Source organism: Lolium rigidum, chromosome 7 (genome assembly GCF_022539505.1).
Source record: "Lolium rigidum isolate FL_2022 chromosome 7, APGP_CSIRO_Lrig_0.1, whole genome shotgun sequence".
Lineage (NCBI taxonomy): Eukaryota > Viridiplantae > Streptophyta > Magnoliopsida > Poales > Poaceae > Lolium > Lolium rigidum.
Genome location: NC_061514.1, coordinates 49440837 through 49462243, shown reverse-complemented (window position 1 = coordinate 49462243; position 21407 = coordinate 49440837). Strand labels below are relative to the sequence as shown.

Here is a 21407-nt window from a genome sequence, read left to right as displayed (position 1 = left end):
GACTAATAATCCACCTTCAGGATTGCATCCGCGATACCCTCCAGTATTAAGTTGCAAGCGACGGACTATCGCTTTAAGCAATGTGTGTAAAGTAAATGATGAAACTACCCTTGAATAGAACACCGTTGTTTTCTCCCTAGTAGCAACAGCACATCTACAACCGTAGAGAACAAGGTCACTTCCCATGGTTAAATAGAGGCATGAACCCACTATCGAGCATAAATACTCCCTCTTGAAGTCGCTAGCATCTACTTGGCTAGAGCATCTACTAGAAACGGAGAGCATGCAAGATCATAATAACATAATACATAATCTCAACCAAAGCAATCTCTCTATAAATCGGATCCACATCAAACCAACATGTAGCAATTACAAATAGATGATCTTGATCATGTTAGGCAGCTCACAAGATCTATACATGAAGCACAACAAGGAGAGTATAGCCATCTAGCTACTGCTATGGACCCATGGTCCCGTGGAGGAATACTCACGCATCACCTCGGATGAAGACATGCGATGTAGAGGCCTCCGGCGGTGATTTCCCTCTCCGGCAGGGTGCCGGGATGGACTACAGAACCCTCCCGAACTAGGGTTTCGGTTGAAGGCGGCGTCAGAACTTTTCATGGATGGAGGCTCGGGTCCCTGGGGTTTTCCCGATACGAGGAATAAATAGGCGAAAGGGCGGAGCAAACGAGGCGACGAGGCCCCAGTACATGGGCCAGGCGCGACCAAGGGTGGGGTCGCGCCTGCCCTGTGTACTGCCACGTGGTAGCTCCCCTGCGCGTGTCCTTCTGGCTCCGTCTTCGTCCCGGAAAAATTAGACTCTGGGCTTTTGTTTCGTCCAATTCCGAGAAACTTTCATGTACAACTTTTCTGAAACACAAAACAGCAGAAAACAGGAACTGGTACTGCGGCACTGCTTTAATAGGTTAGTCCCAAAAAGTGCTAAAAAGTGTGAAAAAGTGCACATAAAACATATAAGAGTTGTAACAAAACAAGCATGGAGCATCAAAAATTATAGATACGTTTGGGATGTATCAGCCTCCGACTGGAAGAAGGGGGGCGCGGCGGAGAGTTGCTCCCGCCAATCCGCCCGCGTCCCCTGCCTCCGTTGTTCGCCCCGGCCATGCGGTCACGGTGGTGGTGGAGAGAAAGGAGAAGCGGCAGCGGTGGCTCCGCGATTGCTCGCCGGAAGTCCAACCGTGCGCGCGGCGGAGGGGGAGGGGGCGGCGGAGGGAGTAGGGTTTTGGAACGCAACTCCCCTCCACGTCCTGTATATATACGGGTCGACGGTCCAGTTTCTCAGGCCCCCGAACTTCCGACGGGCCGGCCCACCGATTCAGGTGCTGTTCTGCGCCACTTTTGTCCCGAACCCGTAAATCCGCCGGAAAAAATCAGTTCCGGCGGGATTTACGGGCTCTGTTAGAGATGCTCTAACACCATCGAGTAAAGTCCGAGCCCGACTGAACTAAAGTGCTAGGGTGTATTTGGTAGCTTGAGCTTGATTTGGATATGCCTGGCGCAGGAAGAGGAGAGTCCTTATGCATTGCAAACGGGCCACATGTCATAAAAATTATGTTGTTTGGTTGTTCGTGAAGGCATTTTCTGCACCGAATAGGGAAGACAACCCGTATTGTTTGGGTGTCTGTACAGACACCTTTCTGTCCTAGTGGTGCAACGCACATCTTATTTGGCTGCAGTCTTGCAGACATGAACTTGATGTGGCAACCCCTTCTATTTAAGTGGTGAGGATCCAGTAATGCTAATTGAATAACAACACATTTAGCAACATTTAGTTTATCAAAAGATGTTGGTAATGCACGTCAAGTAGTTATCCTACTGGGCAAACGTTTCCCATCCACCAACTAGATTTATGCACCGGCTGCACCAGCAGTTTCTGGACTATTGAAACAAAATCCAACGGACAACAAGCAAACACATGATGGTGCTAGAGACTGTTTGCCAACACAACCTTCTGTTTCATATAAACCAACCCACATTCCAGTTTGATGAGGTCCAGCGTGTACCTCTTGCACTTTCTTATTATTGATCTGCGGTGTATTTTATTGGAGTCCAGGTGGTTATGTAAGCTTTGGGTAGTTCATTACGCTTTGATTTTGCCAAATTTCAGAAAATCATCACAGTTTTACCTCGGTTATCTATAACTAGATGAAACTTTTTTCAAAGATAACTTGATGAAGCATAGTTTTGATTGCAAAATAGTCAAATCCCAACAAGCTGCAGTGTAGACTGATTTTAATGAACAACAAGGTGCCTTTTGTAAATATGGTAGAAGTCAGCAGATCTTGGCCATCTCTTCTCCATCCAATAGCCAAAGAGGCAACTGTTGCAGCTGATGCACAGGTTTGGCTGGTGCACTAGATACGTCATGTGGGCGATGCATCACAAGCAAAACAACTATATTTCATGATGCATCACAGGTTCATCATACGAGGGGTTAGTATATACCACCTCGAACAAGTTCATCATTACAGACCGGGGATCAGGTTCAAGAAAGTCCTAGCTAATGGAGGGGTATGAGACCACCTCCCAAAATATGCATGATCTCTTCCGCGGATCATGACCATCATCGAAGAGATGATGAATAATGAAGCATAAGTACTAAGCAACAAACTGCTTGTGTAGCTAGGTCATAAGCCAGGTCCTCCTCTTCGATGGCTGCAACTCACGGTACTTGGCATACTCTTATTTATTTTCTGCAATGAAGTTGAGTGTCCTGACCAGCAAGTGAGGTTGGTACAGCTGCTCCTTATAGACAAACCGGTGCATGGAGATTGTCTTCATCTGAGCATAGTTCGTGATCGGGTTGTTGACGTACTCATGATGCCTTGTGTGTGCAATTCACAAGGAGCAAGTGTCAGGGCGGATGACAATGAGCTATTGTAAGATCAAGAAAAGCACTGCATGAAGCTTATTACCTTCAGGTACTCTTGCAGCCTATCTTCATCTCCAATATAGAAGCAGCAACCATGTTCGTTCCACTGGAGACTACCATCGGATTTGATCCTTTTAATGATGCTCCAGTTGGTCCTCCACTTTCTGATGTGCTTGTAGACCTGAAGAGTTCTCACATGTATGCCAGTGAATGCAAGAACATCATCAGCTACCTTCTTTATCTGCGCCTCTTTGAATCCCAAATTAAAGTAGACGCATGTATTAACGAGCTCAACCAAGCGGTTCAGCACAAACTCAGTCATCTTTGGTTGCCAAACCATGTCATGTTTGTGCGTAAACATGGATTCATAAGCATTGACAGATGGAGTAGAAAGATCAGGGGAGCCTAGTGGTATGATCGCCTACATGACAAATACCAGACGAACATCCATAAGCATTAGCAAGTCGATGAACTACCACAAGATCATCCATAAGCATTTGCACATCAATGAACCACCATAAGCTACAACCACAAAAGTAGGATCCATCCTTACAGTTATTGGATCCACACGCACCACCGAGGTCGGGGAAGAAGGATACCCTGGCGCAGAAGCAGGTAGTGATGTCTACGCACGCTTCTATTCTTGTAGACAGTGTTGGTCCTTCAAGTGTAGAGGTTTGTAGAACAGCAGCAAGTTTCCCTTAAGTGAATCACCTAAGGTTTATCGAACTCAGGGAGGTAGAGGTCAAAGATATCCCTCTCAAGCAACCCTGCAATTGCGATACAAGAAGTCTCTTGTGTCCCCAACACACCCAATACACTTGTCAGGTGTATAGGTGCACTATTTCGGGAAAGAGATAGTGAAATACAAGTAATATGGATGATTATGAGTGGTAATTACAATCTGAAATAAAAATGGCAGCAAGCAAACATGTAACAGAACTGGTTGTAAACGGTGTTTCCATGCTTGGAAACAAGGCATAGGAATCATAATTTCACTAGTAGACACTCTCAACAATGATATCATAATTGAATACATAAATATTATCTCTTCACTACGCTACTCCGAACCACTTTCCAGTTAGACAACAAACACAAATTCACCGTGTAGGGCTGCATAAGCACTCCTTAAAGTTTGCGTTCTCAATCTATGAACGCTCCACGCTATCACTTTGAGCATACAAAGATGGTACGAACAAGACACCACAATTCATAAGTATTGAGACACACACGGTATGCACACCGTCACCTTCACACCGTGGGACAAGGTGTCCCCGGAGATCACATAATAAAACCACTTGAGTAGCATAATAGTTGAAGGATAACATCTACTTATTCAACTAGATTACAAAGCTCATGATCACACAAAGATCATACCATGGGAGAGAGAGAGATAGACCACATAGCTACCGGTAAAGCCAGTCCACCATCCACAAGGGGTGGAACTACTCTTTCAATTTGTCCATCGTTTTTTGTGTGCTCTATTATTATGGCTAACATATCATCCACTATATTAAATAGCATTGATGATAATGGATCGCCATGCCTTAAACTTTTTTTGTTTGGAAGTACTCCCAACATCATCATTTACTTTGATGGCTACACTACTCCGAAAACAATAATATTGATTAGGGCACACCCAACCGTTAGAAAGAACTTTTGTTCGGACTATATAGAAGAAAAGGACCAGTTAAATTTATCATATGGTTTTTTGAATGCAATCTTTAATATTACCCCTCATTCAAATTTTTGATGTAGTTCGTGGATTGTTTCATGGAGAGTTACTACCCCATCCTGAATATTTCTTCCTTGCATAAAAGCAGTTTGAGCAGGATGAATAACATGGTCAATAACCAAATTATGCCTAATAGTTGCGGTTTCTGTTAATATATTGAAGCTAACATTAAGAAGACATATATGCTTATATTGTTGCATCTTTCTGCTTCATTAATCTTTGAGAACAAAACTATCTAACTCAAATTAAGGCAAAATACGTCAAGATGTAGAGTATGAGAACGTGGAACTATTCTAGAAGGTCCAACTTAATGATCTCTGAAAGTTCTTATAGAACTCAATTGGAAAAATGTCCGGTCATGGGGCCTTGCTATTTTCCATTAGGAAATCTGCATTTTTTACTTCTTCCTTAGTATAAGGTGTTGTAGGATGGACGGTTTGCTCATTAAAAACTTGGGTAATATCATCTGTTCGAGACTGCATCGAGAAACTGCCTTCTCCAGGTTCCCCAAATAGTTTTTTGTAGTAATTTGGTATGTAAGATTTGAGTTGCTCGTGTCTTTCGATCGTACCCCATCCTCTACAATAGAATGAATAACAAAATTCTAGTGTTTTCCATTAACGATACTATGCAAGACGCTATAAAAGTATCTCGTATTCGAATCTCCTTAGACTTCTAAACGTTTGCACCATTTGAGTTCCTTTTTTTGCAAAATTAAAGCAATATGCACATCACAATGACTTTTTAGTTCAATTCTTTGAGTAGACAAAGGCAAAGGCCGTACTTCTGCAATGGCCTCTAATTTATCAATAATGGATGATAAACAAACTTTTTCCTTTCTTAAGATGCCCCGTCATATGATGTTCCCATCATCCTAGGTGTCTATGTATGTCATGAATTTTGGTGTTCCACCTTTGGAATGGGTTTTGTCCTGACACCTCGTTTTTCTTCCTCACCTTTTTAACCATACCAGAGAAGCCCTTGCGATGTAGCCACCTAGTTTGAACTTGAACTGGCATTTAAATTGTAGTTTCGACATCCCAGTAGTTAAAAAGATCCATTCGTGATTTGGTGAGCATAATGAAATCTCACATCTTATCTCTCGGTTACTTATATATAACATGTATTTTAGGGTTTACATTTTCTCCTTCTTTGACACAAGCCACCAACCAAACACCATATCACTCTAGTTGCATGGTAAGGCAAAAAAAATTGTTCTAAGGGTAACTACAATGGTGTTATCTTAGCAATACCATAAATTATGATTGTTGAGTTGGAGGAAAATAAACAATTATTTTAATTAACATATGATCGTTTGTACGAAAAACATAAGATGTACTTTCCACTGTACAAATGTCTTATGTGCGTCAAATGGTTCTAGGTTAACTTTAATTATCACAATTTTAGGAGGATGATAACATTAAATCAGAGTTAAAAGGGCAGTGCAGAGCGTCCTCTGGGGGATCAATCCGCACAACTCCCCTTCTCCAAGGCCGCCCAATATTCATAAAAATGAAGGATGAAGATATACAACAATAAAAAAAAAGTACGAGCCTAAGGAAGGGAGGGAAAGATCGAGGATTGGAAACGGGAGATGAGAGGGGTACAGGGCAACCCGGGACGGTTCAGGAGCTAGTGCTGCTCGTTCGCACGCATAAGCCCAAGATAGTGTTCATCAGCGAGACTAGGCAACGCGAGGTTAAAGTTAAAAATCTTAGATGGAGGCTTGGCCTTAGAAATTGTATCACTGAAAAAGGCACAGGGAAGGGTGTCGGTATCGCGTTGTTCTGGGATGAGCATGTGGAAATAAAAGTGATAGGGAAAGGTCCTAGATATTTCGATGTGTTGATCAAGGACGACCCCAATGGCCAACAATGGTGGGGCACGTTCGTGTATGGTGAGCCTAAGGCCTCAGAGAGACACCACATGTGGACTACTCTGCGTAGAATCAAGCCTAATGCTGCAGAACCATGGTTCATGTTGGGAGATTTTAATGAAACCATGTGGCAACATGAACACTTGTCTGAAACTAAGAGGTCTGAGAGGAGGATGCAATTGTTCAGAGATACTCTGTCCTTCTGCAACCTCTTTGACCTGGGGTTTTCGGGACCTGCTTGGACCTTTGATAATAAGAAAAAGGGAAACAAGAATGTCAAAGCTAGGCTGGATAGAGCGGTTGCTTCTGATAGCTGGAATCAAAGGTTCCCAGATGCTAAGGTGACACATATTGTGACATCTAGATCTGATCACTTGCCAATCCTGGTGGAGTATGAGAAAACCTACCAGAATCCAAAAAAGAAAGAGGTTAGATATGAGACGATGTGGGAGAGAGACCCGAGCCTGTCGGAGGCCATTGAAGCGGCTTGGGATGGAGGCCCACCTTGCCGTAACTTGGATGACTTGGTTGCCAAGCTAAATTCCACCTGCAACAACATGCATGAATGGAGCCAGGATAAATTCAGAAGCATGATCAAAAGCACCAGAAAAATCAGAAACAAAATCAACTCTCTCTGGAAGAAACCTCAATCTGCTTGGAGAGAGGAAACCATCGGGGAAGCTACGAGAGAACTTGATGAACTACTGCATAGGGAGGAGATGATGTGGCGACAGAGATCTAGAGTCGATTGGCTGCAGGAGGGTGACAGAAACACCAAGTTTTTCCACAAAAAAGCTACCTGGAGACAGTCTAAAAACAGAATAAAAAAATTAAAAGGCTCGAACGGGCAATGGACTGATGATCCAAAGGAGATCAACAAGATGGCCACAGACTTCTTCAAAAAACTCTACACCAAAGACTCTCAGGTGGTTCCAGATGAGCTCATCAATCTGTTGCACCAGCCGATCACTAACGAGATGAACGAGAAGCTCTGTAGAGAGTTCTCGGATGAAGAAGTGGGAGATGCTCTGTTTCAAATTGGGCCGATCAAAGCTCCAGGCCCCGATGGCCTGCCAGGTTGTTTTTTCCAGAGAAACTGGACGATTATGAAACAAGATGTCATTGAAGCTGTCAGGGAGTTCTTCAGAATAGGGAAAATGGCTGAGGGTGCAAATGACACAGTCATTGTCCTTATACCGAAAGGGCAAAACCAAGAATCCCTCGCTCTACAGGCCAATCAGCCTCTGCAACGTTATATACAAAATCATTTCCAAGTGCCTAGTAAATCGCCTCCGCCCACTTCTTGACAATGTCATTTCTGAGACACAAAGTGCTTTCATTTCTGGCAGGCTGATCACGGACAACGCCATTATAGCCTTTGAAGGGTTCCACAAAATTCAGAAACACAAACATGCCAACAATAGCCACTGCGCCTACAAAATTGATCTCTCCAAGGCGTACGATCGAGTCGACTGGGATTTCCTCTAAAAGGCTATGCTCAAGATGGGTTTTTGCAAAACCTGGACGAGCTGGATAATGTCGTGCGTTAAGTCAGTCCGGTTTGCGGTTCAAGTCAATGGATCCACACTCCCTCCATTCACGCCTTCCAAGGGGCTCAGACAAGGTGATCCACTAAGCTCCTACCTGTTCCTTCTTATTGGAGAAGCTCTCACATGCATCTTGAAGCATGAGGTTATTAGGGGAAGCATCACTCCCCTAAAAGTGGCAAGAAGAGCTCCGCGTATTTCCAATCTGCTCTTCGCGGACGATTGCCTCCTCTTCTTTAAAGCCATCAATGAGGAGGCCCATGCCGTCAAATCTGCCCTTAATCTCTTTCAAAGATGTACTGGCCAACTAGTTAGTGTGAACAAGTGCTCTGTTCTGTTCAGCCAGGCCTGCCCGATAGCTGTCCAAGAGGAAATAAAATCAACCCTTTGTGTTACCAGTTTCACCTTCGAAGAAAAATATTTGGGGCTACCCACTCCTGAAGGAAGAATGAAAAGTGATCAGTGTCAACCAATAATGGTGAGATTTACAAAAAGATTAACTAATTGGGTTGAAAGATTTATGTCCCATGGAGCCAAGGACACTCTGATCAAATCCGTTGCCCAGGCCCTTCTGGGATATGTAATGGGGATATTTAAAATGTCCACGGGCTTCTGCGAGCAATTTGAAAGGCTAATCCGGGACTTCTGGTGGGGCGATGATCAAAATAGCAGGAAGGTCCACTGGATGGCATGGGAAAATATGATTAAACCTAAATGCAAGGGAGGCATTGGTTTTCGCGATATGGCTTGCTTTAACCAAGCCCTTTTGGCCAAACAAGCGTGGAGACTGATCCAAAGGCTAGACAGCCTCTGTGCTAGGGTCTTAAAAGCCAAATATTATCCGAATGGCAACATCCTTGACACTGTTTTTGCGTCTGACGCTTCACCAGCCTGGAAGGGTGTTGAATTTGGGTTACAACTTCTCAAGGAGGGCATCATCAAGAGGATTGGTAATGGGAGAGACACTCAATTTGCTAGGGACAACTGGTTGCCAAGGGACAGTGGTCTCAAGGCGGCGGGCCCGAAGAAGAACTCGAGACGGCGTTGGGTCAACCAGCTTTTCCTTCCAGACTCCAACTCTTGGAATACCAACCTCCTCCGTGAACTGTTCCATGATTTTGACGTTCAGACCATTCTAAAGATCAGACTGCCAGACCATGAGGTTAAGGACTGTGTTGCCTGGCATTATGAACCAAACGGAATCTTCAGCGTTAAGAGTGCTTACAGGCTAGCCATCAACCTAAAACATAAGGGCACGGGAGTTGAAAGCAGCAGCAACCAGAACAATGGGGAACGCAAGATCTAGGACACGATCTGGAAAACCAATGTGCCTCCAAAGGTTAAGGTGTTTGGCTGGAGAGTGGCAACTAACTCTCTTGCCACCTGGGACAACAAATATCGCAGAACCCTTGAGACTAATAATACATGTCCAATCTGTGCAAACGGGGTGGAGGATGCCTTCCATGCATCGGTGGCTTGTACCAAAGCTAGAGCCCTCAGAGATGCGATGCGTAAGGAGTGGAAGCTACCGGATGAAGCTATGTTTAGGAAAACTGGGGAGGATTGGCTGCAGAACCTGTTGTATAATATCGACAGTGAGACTCGGGCCAGGTTACTTTTGCTTCTGTGGCGTGTGTGGCACCTAAGGAATGACGTCATACACCATGATGGTAAGGAAACAATTGCAAGCTCTGTCGCCTTCCTACTGGCGTACAGACAGAGCACTAACATTCAGACTCGCCAGCCTATGGACAACAAAGGCAAAAATCTGATGGTGACTGATACTGCTGATGAGGCGAGAAGCACAGCCAGGGCCGTTTGGACTCCACCGCTCCCGGGTTGGCTGAAGCTGAACACTGATGGCTCACTGAAAAATAAGTGCAGTACAGAAGGGGCTGGTGCGATAGCCAGAAACTGCGAAGGAGAGGTCATCTTTGCTGCTTGCAAACCTCTTCCCCTTTGCAGCACCCCTGAGGAAGCTGAAGTAAGAGATGTCCTGTTGGGCCTGTCAACTCTGAAAAATCAAGAACAACTGAAACTAATCCTGGAAGTAGACAACACTAAAGTAGCTAAAGCTCTGCAAGCCAAAACCACTGACAGATCGAGGTACTGGTCGTTTTATGAAGAAGCTAAACAGCTACTGTTCAACTTGGATGCTTCGGTTGTCCATTTTTCTAGAAGGGAGACAAACAGAGTTGCTGACTCCCTGGCAAAACTCGCATGTTCCTTAGGTGAAAGAGAGATGAGAGAAGACCTCCCAGTCTCTGTAAGAGATCTTGTATCGGATGACTCGAACCAATGTAACCATATTTAAGTTATAAAGATCTCTTTCTCAAAAAAAAAAAAGTTGGTACCATTGCGGAAACCCAAGTGTAGCCCAGATTACATGTAGCTTTTTCTTTTTCTTTTTTGAAACTTCATTACTTTTGATTTTAAGTTTTATGAAAATCCAAAAAAAAAAACTTGGACGTAGACAATGTTGCATTCTATAAGTGTGTTAATTTTTAGAACGAAATACATTGTATTTGACCTGGGATAGAAATGAAACGATCTTATAAAATCACAAAATCGAGATACTAGTGTCATTTTTGCTGAGCATGAAATACAACATATTTCTTTCTGAAACTTTGCACATTTGTAGCTTACAATATTGTATAAACCGTGGTATTTTTTCATCCTTTTTTTAAGTGTGTAAATTCCAATTTACAGAGGTTAAAAAGGAAAACGCTTTAATTCCTTCGGAGGTTCGCGCTGTCGCAGCCTCCGACTCCACCACGCGCCGCGTGTCCCGTTCCATCGGGAGAAATCAATGGGGGGCCCACCAACATGACCTTATCTTTTCATCGGCCTCCTCCTCCACTCGTTCTTCCCTGAATTTCCTCCCCCACCTGCCTCCACCGCACAGAGACACACCGCTGCTGCCAAGCGCCACCGTGATGCGAGGCAGCGGAGCTCCGAGGAGTAGGGTGGCGGAGCTCCCAGCCATGGAGCCGCAGCTGAGCAGCGCGTCGGCGGAGCTTGAGGTGGGTCATCGGACCTGCAGGCCGCAGTCGCTGTGCTCGCCTGTTGCTGCTAATGGCGACGCAACCGCGGTGCTGAAAGGGTCGATGACCGGAGCTGCAAGCGACCACCGCGGTGCTGCAAAGTCCGCCCGCCCGTGCTTCAAATGCCGGCCACCGGAGCTGCAAAGGCCGGCCGCCGGTGCTTCAAAGGCTGGCCGTCAGATCTGCAAGCGATCTCCGGCTGTGCTTCATTGGCCGGCCGCGGCTGCTGCAAAGCCCGGTCGCCGGTGCTGCAAGCCCGCCGTCGAGCGCCGCCGCCGCGATGCTGCAATGGTCCGCCACGTGAGCTGCAAATGCCAATCGCCTGAGCTGCAAATGTCTGTCATCCGAGCTGCAAATGTCTGTCGCCCGTCACCGGCAGTGCGCCGCGGGAGCTGCGAAGGTGTACCAGGGGAGCTGCGAAGGTGTGTCGGGGGAGCTGCGATGGTGCATGGCTGGAGCTGCAAGCCGCCCGTCGAGCGCCACCGCGATGCTGCAAGCCCCGCCGCCGGAGCTACAATAGTCCTCCACGGGAGCTGCTAACGTACCCCATGGAAGCTGCAATCGCCTACGGTTGAGCTGCAACCATCCGGCGGCGGTGCTGCTATCAGGCCGGCCGCCTCGGCGAGCTGGAGGCGGAGCTTCCTTTGCCGGCGAACTGATGCTCAGGGCGGGGAGGCGAGCAGGGAGGCCAGCAGTGGGGAGCGCGTGAGGTGATGGGGTCCTACTTTTTCTTTTTTTCGGGGAGGATGACGCGGTGCGCGTGAGCTGACCAGTCAACAACCAATCACGACCGTACACACGCAAGGATCTAACGGCGCGGGACCCGGAGGTTCGGGAGTTCGGATCCTCCGGAGGATCCTCAGCACGCCCCGGTTAAAAACGACCTGCATTTAGCCTGAGCTAAAAAAAAACCCACCTCAGATAGCGTGCATAGCATTTTCCACATAAAACTATCTTAATTAGCAACTGTACAACTGAGAATCTGAGATGCAAGATGCCAAGACCATACTGCGCTCCTTTCTTGGCGTAGGTGGCCTTGCTTCCTAGGTCGGTAATGACTCGTACAGAAACCAGACGAGTTCGGTTCATATTCATAGAATCGTTATCAATCAAACTCCATAAAATACGAGACACGCACCCACCCGGCTTCCCACCACCGACCGAGCGATCGCCACGAGCCTCCCGAGTCTCGCAACATCGCAACCGCGCGCCGCCTCTAATCTCCGCCAGAACCCTAGTACCCTACCCCGTCGCCGATCGAGGTCCGACCCCCGGCGCAGCCAAGATGGTGCTCGCGCAGCTCGGCACGAGCATCTCCGATGCGCTCGCGCGGATGAGCAAAGCGACGGTGGTCGACGAGAAGGTGCTCGGGGAGTGCCTCAAGGAGATCACGCGCGCCCTCCTGCAGTCCGACGTCCGATTCGAGACGGTCCGCGACGTGCAGGCCAACATCAAGAAGATCGTCAGCCTCGACACCCTCGCCGCCGGCACCAACAAGCGCCGCATCATACAGCAGGCCGTCTTCTCCGAGCTCTGCCGCATGCTCGACCCCGGGAAGCCCGCCTTCGTCCCCAAGAAGGGGAAGCCTAGCGTCGTCATGTTCGTCGGATTGCAAGGTCAGTTCGGATGTTGCATTGCTACATATACCACCTAGAGTATTCTTATGTGCTGTCTGTTACATGTTTCCCCCCAATTATCTTGAATTCTTGATAGCTAGTAAGAAAATGTGTTGTACGGATAACCTAAAACTTGATTGAACTTGGCCCTATGTGTTTTGGGCAGGATAACTGTATCTATAACGGTGCGTGATTTGGATCGTGCGCCCATGAATATCAAGGGGCCTCAGATTATTTCTCGAAGTATTGAAAAAATATCAGTCACCTGTCACCGATAGAAGCAGACGTTGTTAGAATTTTCCCTTCTATCAATGTGCTTCACTACGTGAATTGTGACAAAGCAACTATAGAAATTAGTACTCGAGGGAATTCTCAGTTCTGTCCTGAGATGGATGGCAAGGTAGATAAGTTGTTTTGTGAAGAATTTGTAGTGACCCAGACATTTCCTTTTTAGTTGTTTGTAGTTGTGAGATCTCTCAGGCTTCCCTTTTATACAGTTGCAATATAATGTTGATGTTCACTGAATAACGATGTATTCCTATAGGTTCTGGAAAAACCACTACGTGTGCCAAGTACGCACAATATTATCAGGGGAAAGGATTTAAACCATCACTGGTTTGTGCCGATACATTCAGAGCTGGTGCCTTTGATCAGTTGAAGCAGAATGCAACCAAGGCGAGGGTACCATTTTACGGAAGCTACATGGAGTCGGATCCCGCGAAAATTGCTGTTGAGGGGCTGGAAAGGTTCAGAAAAGAAAACTCTGATCTCATCATCATTGACACAAGTGGACGCCATAAGCAAGAGGCTGCACTTTTTGAGGAAATGCGTCAAGTTGCAGAAGCAACGAAACCAGACCTGGTGATATTTGTCATGGATGGTAGTATTGGTCAGGCTGCATTTGGTCAGGCACAAGCATTTAAGCAAAGTGCCTCTGTTGGTGCTGTGATTGTTACCAAAATGGATGGTCATGCAAACGGAGGCGGTGCACTTAGCGCGGTTGCAGCTACAAAAAGCCCCGTGATATTTATTGGAACCGGAGAACACCTTGGCGACTTCGACGTTTTCGATGTGAGACCATTTGTTAGTCGTCTGTTAGGTAAGTACTAAATCTATTATTGTTCATAACCTGTGATTCTTCTTTCCAGATTACGGTTTAACAAATGATGTATTTGGCAGGCATGGGAGACCTGCCTGGCTTAATAGACAAGCTCCAGGATATTATTCCTGCTGATCAACAACAGGACCTTCTGGAAAAGCTCTCTACCTTCACTCTCAGGCTTTTGTATGAGCAGTTTCAGAATCTTCTCAAAATGGGATCTCTTGGCCAGGTTAACTATATCATTTAGTAGCTTTATATTTTAATATGTTAACATGTGATTGAATTTCGTATGCTAAATTATATCGAGTGTTTGATGTTAGATGAACAATCCAACATCACTCAGATTCCAAATTTCCAACTTGCTATGCTTCCGTGGTAACATTATTTTAATCATTGTCTGCCTACTCTTATCTTCCAGGTCTTCTCAATGTTGCCTGGATTTAGTTCGGAGTTGATGCCAAAAGGAAGTGAGAAGGATGGCCAAGCAAAGATTAAGCGGTACATGACGATTATGGATTCTATGACAGATGCAGGTGAGCTAGTCTTAAGGCTTTATTTTGTGTAACACAAGCGATATTCTGAAACTTATCTTGCCCTTCATGCTACTTTGTAGAGCTCGACAGTCCAAACCCAAAAAAGCTGATGACTGAATCACGAACCATCCGGATTGCTCGGGGATCCGGCAGACAAGTGAGGGATGTGATGGACATGCTTGACGAGTACAAGCGACTAGCCAAGGTGATGGGCAAGATGAAGAATATAAAGCTTCCGAACGGAAAAATGAGTGATAAGAACCAGAACCAGACCATCCAGCAGTTGACCAAAGCCCTGCCACCACACATGCTGAAGCAGATGGGTGGCATCCCTGGCTTGCAGGACCTCTTGAAAAAAATGGGTGGCAAGGACATGAGCCAAATGCTTGGAGGCATGGGCCTGGGTGGGGATTTGTAATGCAAAGGTAGTTTCCTTCTCGTCCTTGCTCCTTGCAGCGTTGCAGAATTTGCTAGACTACGTGACATTTTTTCGGTGAACATTTTTTGGGGGTAGTGGTCATTTTAGTGTTGAATATATTTTTTGTGCATAGTGGAAGTAAATTCGTTTTTAGTCTATTGTACTGCGTAGTGGGGTTGTGTTGGTGGGTACCTGAATCTGAATACTCGGTATAATAGTCTAGTTCACGTTGTAAATACCACTGAAATGGGACATGCATGTTCCTAATTCAATATTAGGCCGTTTCAAGAAAAATCAAATACTGTATTGGGCAGAGTTTAAATTTAGCAGCCTTGAGATGTAATTTGAACTTATAGTATAACATTATTAGTAGCGAGAGCATGCGTGTGGGGCTCACAATGCTCTCTTTCACCCCTAGTCTTTGCATACTGTTTCTAATCATGCTACTTCCTCCGGGCTAAATCCATCAGTGCAGCCATATACTATGTCCAAATACCACTACTCATAAACAAATTATATTACTCATAAACACCAATAATGATATGAATTTCGTTCAAACACACCAATAATATAGGCAACTACATGGCTCATAAACAAATAATGAACCCACCACAATTGGGCACACTGCCCAACTACACTAGATAATGTCAATGACAAAAAGAATGCTCATGATCGGGCGTGTGATGGCCTAGCAGTGATGAGCACAGCTTGTTCAACTTGTAGTTCGCCTTCTTCTATATGGAACACTCTCCACGTCGGTTTGCTAAACATTAGCCGGGCATGCTCATCGTTGGTGTTAACAAAGAAGAGGAATCTCCATTACACAGTCAAGCCAAGCCATCACCAGGATTGTGAAGCTTGGAAACCACCTTGTTATGTAATTTCTCGGATGTCGTGGATGAAAAACCAAAATATAATTATGAAGACAGACGAAGACCAATACAATTGCAATGTATGGAGAGAACCTAGAGTAAAGAATAGAATTAACTTGAAAGAACTTGATTTTGTCAAACATGTCAGAAATGGTACCCCGGCGAAGGTATTAGCCGCCACTAAGATCTCTAAGAGTCGAATGTGCTCATAGTCGCTTAGTTTGCCTCATGGAGAGATACTGGCAGCATCATATGATTCTTCATCCCCACCACTAAGATAGACAATAGTAATCATTGTGACTTGTCCTCTTAATGAAAAACCTACCATTTCTCCTCCGATGGAACGGTTCCGTGTGATGAATTGCTTCCAACATTGCCTCCCATGCAGGCCAGTGCCTCTTATTTCTCCACAACCATGTCATATGCACCCCTATGCACCTGAAAGTGCACACTCTCTTTAGCTACTTCATCGAGTAGTGACTTCACATTGCATGGAATAATATATACTACTTCCATCTTAAAGCTTAAGACTTATATTATTTTTAAAAAGTCAAACTATATCAAGTTTGACTAAGCTTTTACCAAAAATCATTAACATGCAAAATACAAAATAAATATCATTAAATAGACAATGAAATATATTTTTGTATAGTATCTACAAAATATTATATTTATTGATAGATTGTTCTAAAAGATTGGTCAAACTTTACTTGGTTTGACTTAAAAAAAAACTTAAGCTTTGAGATGGAGGTAGTACATCATAAGGAGAAGAATAGTGGTTGCACATCTTCGAGTCCGTCACTCCAGATTTTCGCCCATCCCGTGCTTGCCGTTGACCTCACCAGGATCTAAAAGTTAGAAAAGAGAGAGTGAATAGAAAGAAGAACTAATGTGCAGATATGAAAAAATGAAGATGAAATGAGAGTTTTCATCGGCGTGCGGCAAAATTACTGCAAAATTTGAATATTTTCGGAAGCTGAATATTTCCACTGACGAATTTCTACGATTTTTTTATTATCGAAAAGTTAAAAAGTAAAAAAAAAACACACAGTGCGAACAAAGTTGTTCACCTTTTATATATAGTACTACATCTGTTTCAGTGAATAGTGTTTATATTTTTTTTCCAAAATTTAAACTACATAAATTTGGTCAAGTTTTTAGAAAAAAACATTATTATGTACAATCCACAATTAACACATTAAGATATATCATAAAATATATTTTCATATATGATATCTATATAATACTATAATTAATTAGTAATTAAAACAAAACAAAAAAAGATGAATCTATCTTTCTTCTCCCGTTCAGCCCAACGGACCCAATCCGGACCTCTCTGTCCGTCTCCTCCCAAACGGGAGATTTGATTATAACCCCCCCTGGCTGGGCTCACTTGGATCATATACCCTATTGTTTGTCACTCTGGTTCTCAGCCCCCCCAGCTGGTGTTGATGTTGCTCATACCCCCCTTTGGCATGATTAACAAATGCATCAACATATAACCATCAAATAGAAATATGTATAGACATATATACCCTGGTCCCTTGAGTGCACAGCCAAACAATAAGTTGCCCAAAAACTGAATGCCAAATCTGATATATGTTCAACAAAAGTGCACAACAAAAGTGCAGATCCATCACACCCTTCATCAAATCCGGCTCCTCCCACTCAAATCCCCATGCCAATCTACCACAGATCCATCACACAATTCGTCAAATCTGTGCGTCGTGCGAGAGAAAGGAAGCCATAGCCATGGAAAAAGAAAGGGGAACCTTGCCTTACCTGTGGGCAGCAATGGAGGGCGGCGGATCTGTCCGGGGGAACGCGGCGGGGCAGCAGGGCGGCGGACGGCGGACGGCGGACGGCGGCCGGCGGCTGGAGCTTCCCTGGCGGCTCGGTCGCGGGAGAAAAGAACGGGCGAGCGGAACGATGGAGTTTGCTCGCGTCAATGCCCTGCCCTGTCCCGTGTACGTGCCTTGCCTTGCAGGAGGGCATATTAGTCAAATAGAATAGTTTTTTTTATTAAACGTTAATTCAGCAGCTAACAAAGAGAAAAGGAGCAATCATCGAGAAATTAGCCATCGTGGGGGGCTGAGAGCAAGGCGAGCCAAATTCTGGGTTTATTATCAAACGCGTGCCAACTTTGGGTGTCAAAAGCAATTCTCCCCTCCCAAACCCCTGCCTCGTCCCAAGTTGACGTCACCGTCCCCGTCCCGTCCTGCCAGACCAACCTAATCCGTCAGATCTCTTCCCTTCCGTGATCTCCCCCGTTCGTCTTCTCACAACACCTCGCCCTCCTCGTCTTCGATCCCAACACCGGCGGCGGAAGCGACCAAGAGGACGACAGCAAGCCGGCGGAGACTGCTCGCTCGGCGATCGCCGGACCACCCTCAAGATGGTAACCTCCATCCCGATGCTCCACTCCATCCACTCCCCCTCCCCCCACCCCCGATCCGCGCCGTGCCGGGATTCGCGATCCGGTGGGAAGAACTAGATCTCGCCGTGATGCTTACCCTAGGTTTCGGGGTCGACTGGGCCGCTTTCGCTTCCTACTACCTGCATAGTTTCGATCGCTAGTAGAGAAGGGAACTGCAATTCCGAGGAAATCTACCCGCGGTTCCTCGAACTAACCGTGGCCTTGTTTGTCGCACCGTGTGGTTCGTTTGTGCAGGTGCTGTTGCAGTCAGATCCGTTCCTGAGCGAGCTGACCAACATGTACGAGCGGAGCACGGAGAAGGGCTCCGTCTGGGTCACCATGAAGCGATGTGAGTTGCTCCCCCCTCCTCTTCCTCTGCTCCCAAGTGTGAGGTGGGTTGTAGATTTGGGTCGACTCGGGTTTGAGCTGACGCCTTGTTTTTATCTGCCAGCGTCGATGAAGTGCGAGGCTAGGTTGAAGAAGATGGCCAACAAGGGGGAGGAGGTGGAGTACCGCTGCCTCGTCCGCGCCACAGATGGCAAGAAAAACATCTCCACCGCGGTACTAATCACAGTCTCTCTTGCTATTTTTCACTGTAATTAGTTAGTCCCCCATGGCTGCAAGGAATGTGAGTCATAGATCAGATATTTGCATATTGTCTCTTGATAGCTACTGCATGAGCTACCTGGATTTGCACAAATAGTAATAGAATGTTTATGTAGTCTTCTTCCACATTGAGGATGGTTTGTTCATTGTCAGGAATATATAGGTAGGTAAATAAACACCGTGGCATGAAAATGCAGAGAAGGTTTGACCGTACATATGTATCATCGCCTAGCAATTTCACAAGCATCACAATGCTGTAGGATACGAAGTAACTTTGTGTGCATGATGACAAGTAGAGAGTTAGGAATGGGGCACTTGCCATTGGTACATCTTTGCTGTACTTGTACAAGTCCTTTATGCAGCTATTTACTGTTAAGTCTCTCATATCTATCACTACAGCTCTAGTTGAACTAATAGGTCAGGGGTAGAGTCAGTATCACCAATGATATGTCGTGAGTTGCTATCTCATCGCTGGATGGGAAAGAGTTAGGACTTGGAAGTATTAAGATCAATCAGCAGCTGTCACAACTTTGAGGGATGATACTCATTTTCTTATTCTTCCAAGTTTCAATTAAATCAACCATTGAGGGCTCACATTAATTGTTTCACCTTCCATTAAGTGAACATCTTTTGTCAAGATTTATAGGATGTATTTGCACTTCGCAACCCCTGAGGTTTCCCAGTGATATCATGTTGTAGCACATCAGGATTTCCCATTGTCTTACATTTGATTAGTTCCCTTATTAAGTTGCACATGACTTGAGTGTCATATCACAAGAGTTAGAAACATTTTGCCATTGGCAAGGTTATGTATTGATGGGCACCCATGCATCTTTCTATTCATGCCTTTGAGCTCTCCCACGAGTCAATTGGACATTGACATCTTTTCCTGCAAGATACTATTGCTCGCGTTTGCAACTTTGCATAGCACGTTTATGTTGTATGAAATCATGGCCCATCTAAAAGTGACTTGACTTGTTAGGAGTCCAATCTCCCATGACCTATGTTTTGTTAAACAATTCTACTCCTCTTCTGCATTTTAAGTGTTGATATCGTGATGCAGGTTGTCCCTTATTTATGGTTGCAAAGCTGTTGCTTATATCTGTTATCCTATTTTCATCTAAAAGTGACTTGACTAGTTAAGAGTCCAAGCTCCCATGACCTATGTTTTGTTAAAAAAATCTACTCTTCTTCTGCATTTTAATTGTTGATATCGTGATGCATGTTGTCCCTTATTTATGGTTGCAAAGCTGTTGTTTATATCTTTTATCCTATTTCCTTCGTCTAAAAGTGACTTAACTAGTTAAGAGTCCTAGCTCCCATGACCTATGTTTTGTTAAACAATTATACTCCTCTTCTGCATTTTAATTGCTTATATCGTGATGCAGGTTGTCCCTTATTTATGGTTGCAATGCTGTTTATATCTGTAATCCTATTTCCTTTGTCATTCTCATGTAGAAGAAAGGTTGATAGTTATTCGCTATTAGTAATAATTGTTGTTCTCAATTTGGAAACATGCCTGCTCATTTGTATCCAGATAATAAAAACAAGTACTCATGCAAAATTTGTTTATTTTCTTCGTGCATATCTATTTCTCTCCAGCCATATGAACTTTCTGCGAGTCCACTAAGCAGGGCATTTTCTTCAGTCTTCACCAGATGGTTTAGCTTATGGCTGGATAAGTACGTGTACTTAGAACTTAGGGTCACAACACGTACTATAATTCTGATATGTGCCATATTGTGAATATTTTCAGGAATCCCAACTGAGAACTGTCATGTGTGCAATATTGTTTTTGTTTGAATAATATAGATGTATAGCAAAGTTGATCCATGATGACCCATGACTTAATTTTCCTGGTGCCATAAGCACTATTCTAACTTTCAACATATTTAATTATTGCCCTGTCATTTTTGTTGCATTTTTGGACCAATGAAAAAACCTTACCCATACATGCTATGTCTTTCAGCTGTCTGCAAAGGATTACCTCAAATTCCAAGCTTCGTATGCCCTAGTTCTTAAATCCCATATGCATGCTCTGAAGAAGAGGGAGAGGAAGGAAAAGAAGAGGGTCGTTGAGCCAGAGAAGGTACCCGAGAAGGAACCGAAGAAGCAGAAGAAATCGTCGAAGAAATCTGCAGTGTCTAAGTAGAGAGGTACTTACAGAATTTAGCGAGACCTTTTTCGCCCACAGCAAGACTAGTCTGAGTGTCATCAAATATGTTACCATCCGTTTTACCCTTATCCCTGTCTGTGGGATGAAAGCCTGTGAATACCTAGAGATGCATCGTCGCTTGGCATTTTTGAAACAGCGTTTTGTTCTGGTTGCAAGCCAGCCCTGGTCTTTTCTGAATGGCCTCGTAGAAGATGCATGCCTTTTGGACTGCTAGATCTGGCCATCAACATTTTAATTTGCTATGCTTCATTGATATGTTGGTATTGGGCCCAGTATATAGGTTGCAAAAGAATGCAGAATTTCTGGTGATATTTCATTGTGGAGGTGCATTGCAGAATTTCTGGCGACATTTCTGTGTGGAAGTGCATTTGGGATTGTTTTGCCACCTATATTGTACAGTATAGCAAAACATCGCTCGTGTTCCCGATTCCATATGCAAGTGGTTACCAGGATATGGTTCCAGGTTAGGTAGTCCCTCGGTTGTTGCATAAACAAATGATCTAGCACATCTTGTTCATAACCACAAGGACCGGATCCTTGGTCGGACACTGCCATCCTTTGTAGTTTATC

The 21407-nt window shown here is 44.8% G+C and overlaps 2 protein-coding genes and 1 long non-coding RNA gene across 3 annotated transcripts; 2 read left to right on the top strand and 1 right to left on the bottom strand.

Annotated features, from left to right (window-relative positions):
* Positions 1-12383: 12383 nt before the first annotated feature.
* LOC124671315 (signal recognition particle 54 kDa protein 2-like) lies at positions 12384-14767 on the top strand. The gene is made up of 5 exons (XM_047207705.1): positions 12384-12714; positions 13259-13813; positions 13894-14045; positions 14235-14349; positions 14430-14767. The coding sequence occupies exons 1-5, from the start codon at positions 12384-12386 to the stop codon at positions 14765-14767; spliced, it is 1491 nt and encodes a 496-aa protein (XP_047063661.1).
* A 563-nt stretch (positions 14768-15330) lies between these two features.
* Positions 15331-17480, bottom strand: LOC124669852. Its single transcript, XR_006992340.1, has 3 exons — positions 17422-17480; positions 16397-16487; positions 15331-16077 (listed from the first exon to the last, which is right to left on the bottom strand). It is a non-coding gene; the product is annotated as an uncharacterized LOC124669852 (long non-coding RNA).
* Positions 17481-17859: 379 nt separating this feature from the next.
* Positions 17860-21148, top strand: LOC124676500 (signal recognition particle 14 kDa protein-like). Its single transcript, XM_047212546.1, has 4 exons — positions 17860-18037; positions 18311-18404; positions 18507-18616; positions 20631-21148. The coding sequence occupies exons 1-4, from the start codon at positions 18035-18037 to the stop codon at positions 20811-20813; spliced, it is 390 nt and encodes a 129-aa protein (XP_047068502.1). The 5' UTR covers positions 17860-18034; the 3' UTR covers positions 20814-21148.
* The last annotated feature ends 259 nt before the right edge of the window (positions 21149-21407 follow it).

Bases quoted from the DNA above. Each gene is read 5' to 3' on its own strand.
- LOC124671315 (XM_047207705.1), top strand. From the start codon at position 12,384: ATGGTGCTCGCGCAGCTCGGCACGAGCATCTCCGATGCGCTCGCGCGG. The intron at 12,715-13,258 runs GTCAGTTCGGAT...GTATTCCTATAG, and splicing joins CATGTTCGTCGGATTGCAAG to GTTCTGGAAAAACCACTACG. The intron at 14,350-14,429 runs GTGAGCTAGTCT...GCTACTTTGTAG, and splicing joins GGATTCTATGACAGATGCAG to AGCTCGACAGTCCAAACCCA.
- LOC124676500 (XM_047212546.1), top strand. The intron at 18,405-18,506 runs GTGAGTTGCTCC...TTTATCTGCCAG, and splicing joins CTGGGTCACCATGAAGCGAT to CGTCGATGAAGTGCGAGGCT. The intron at 18,617-20,630 runs GTACTAATCACA...TATGTCTTTCAG, and splicing joins AGAAAAACATCTCCACCGCG to CTGTCTGCAAAGGATTACCT.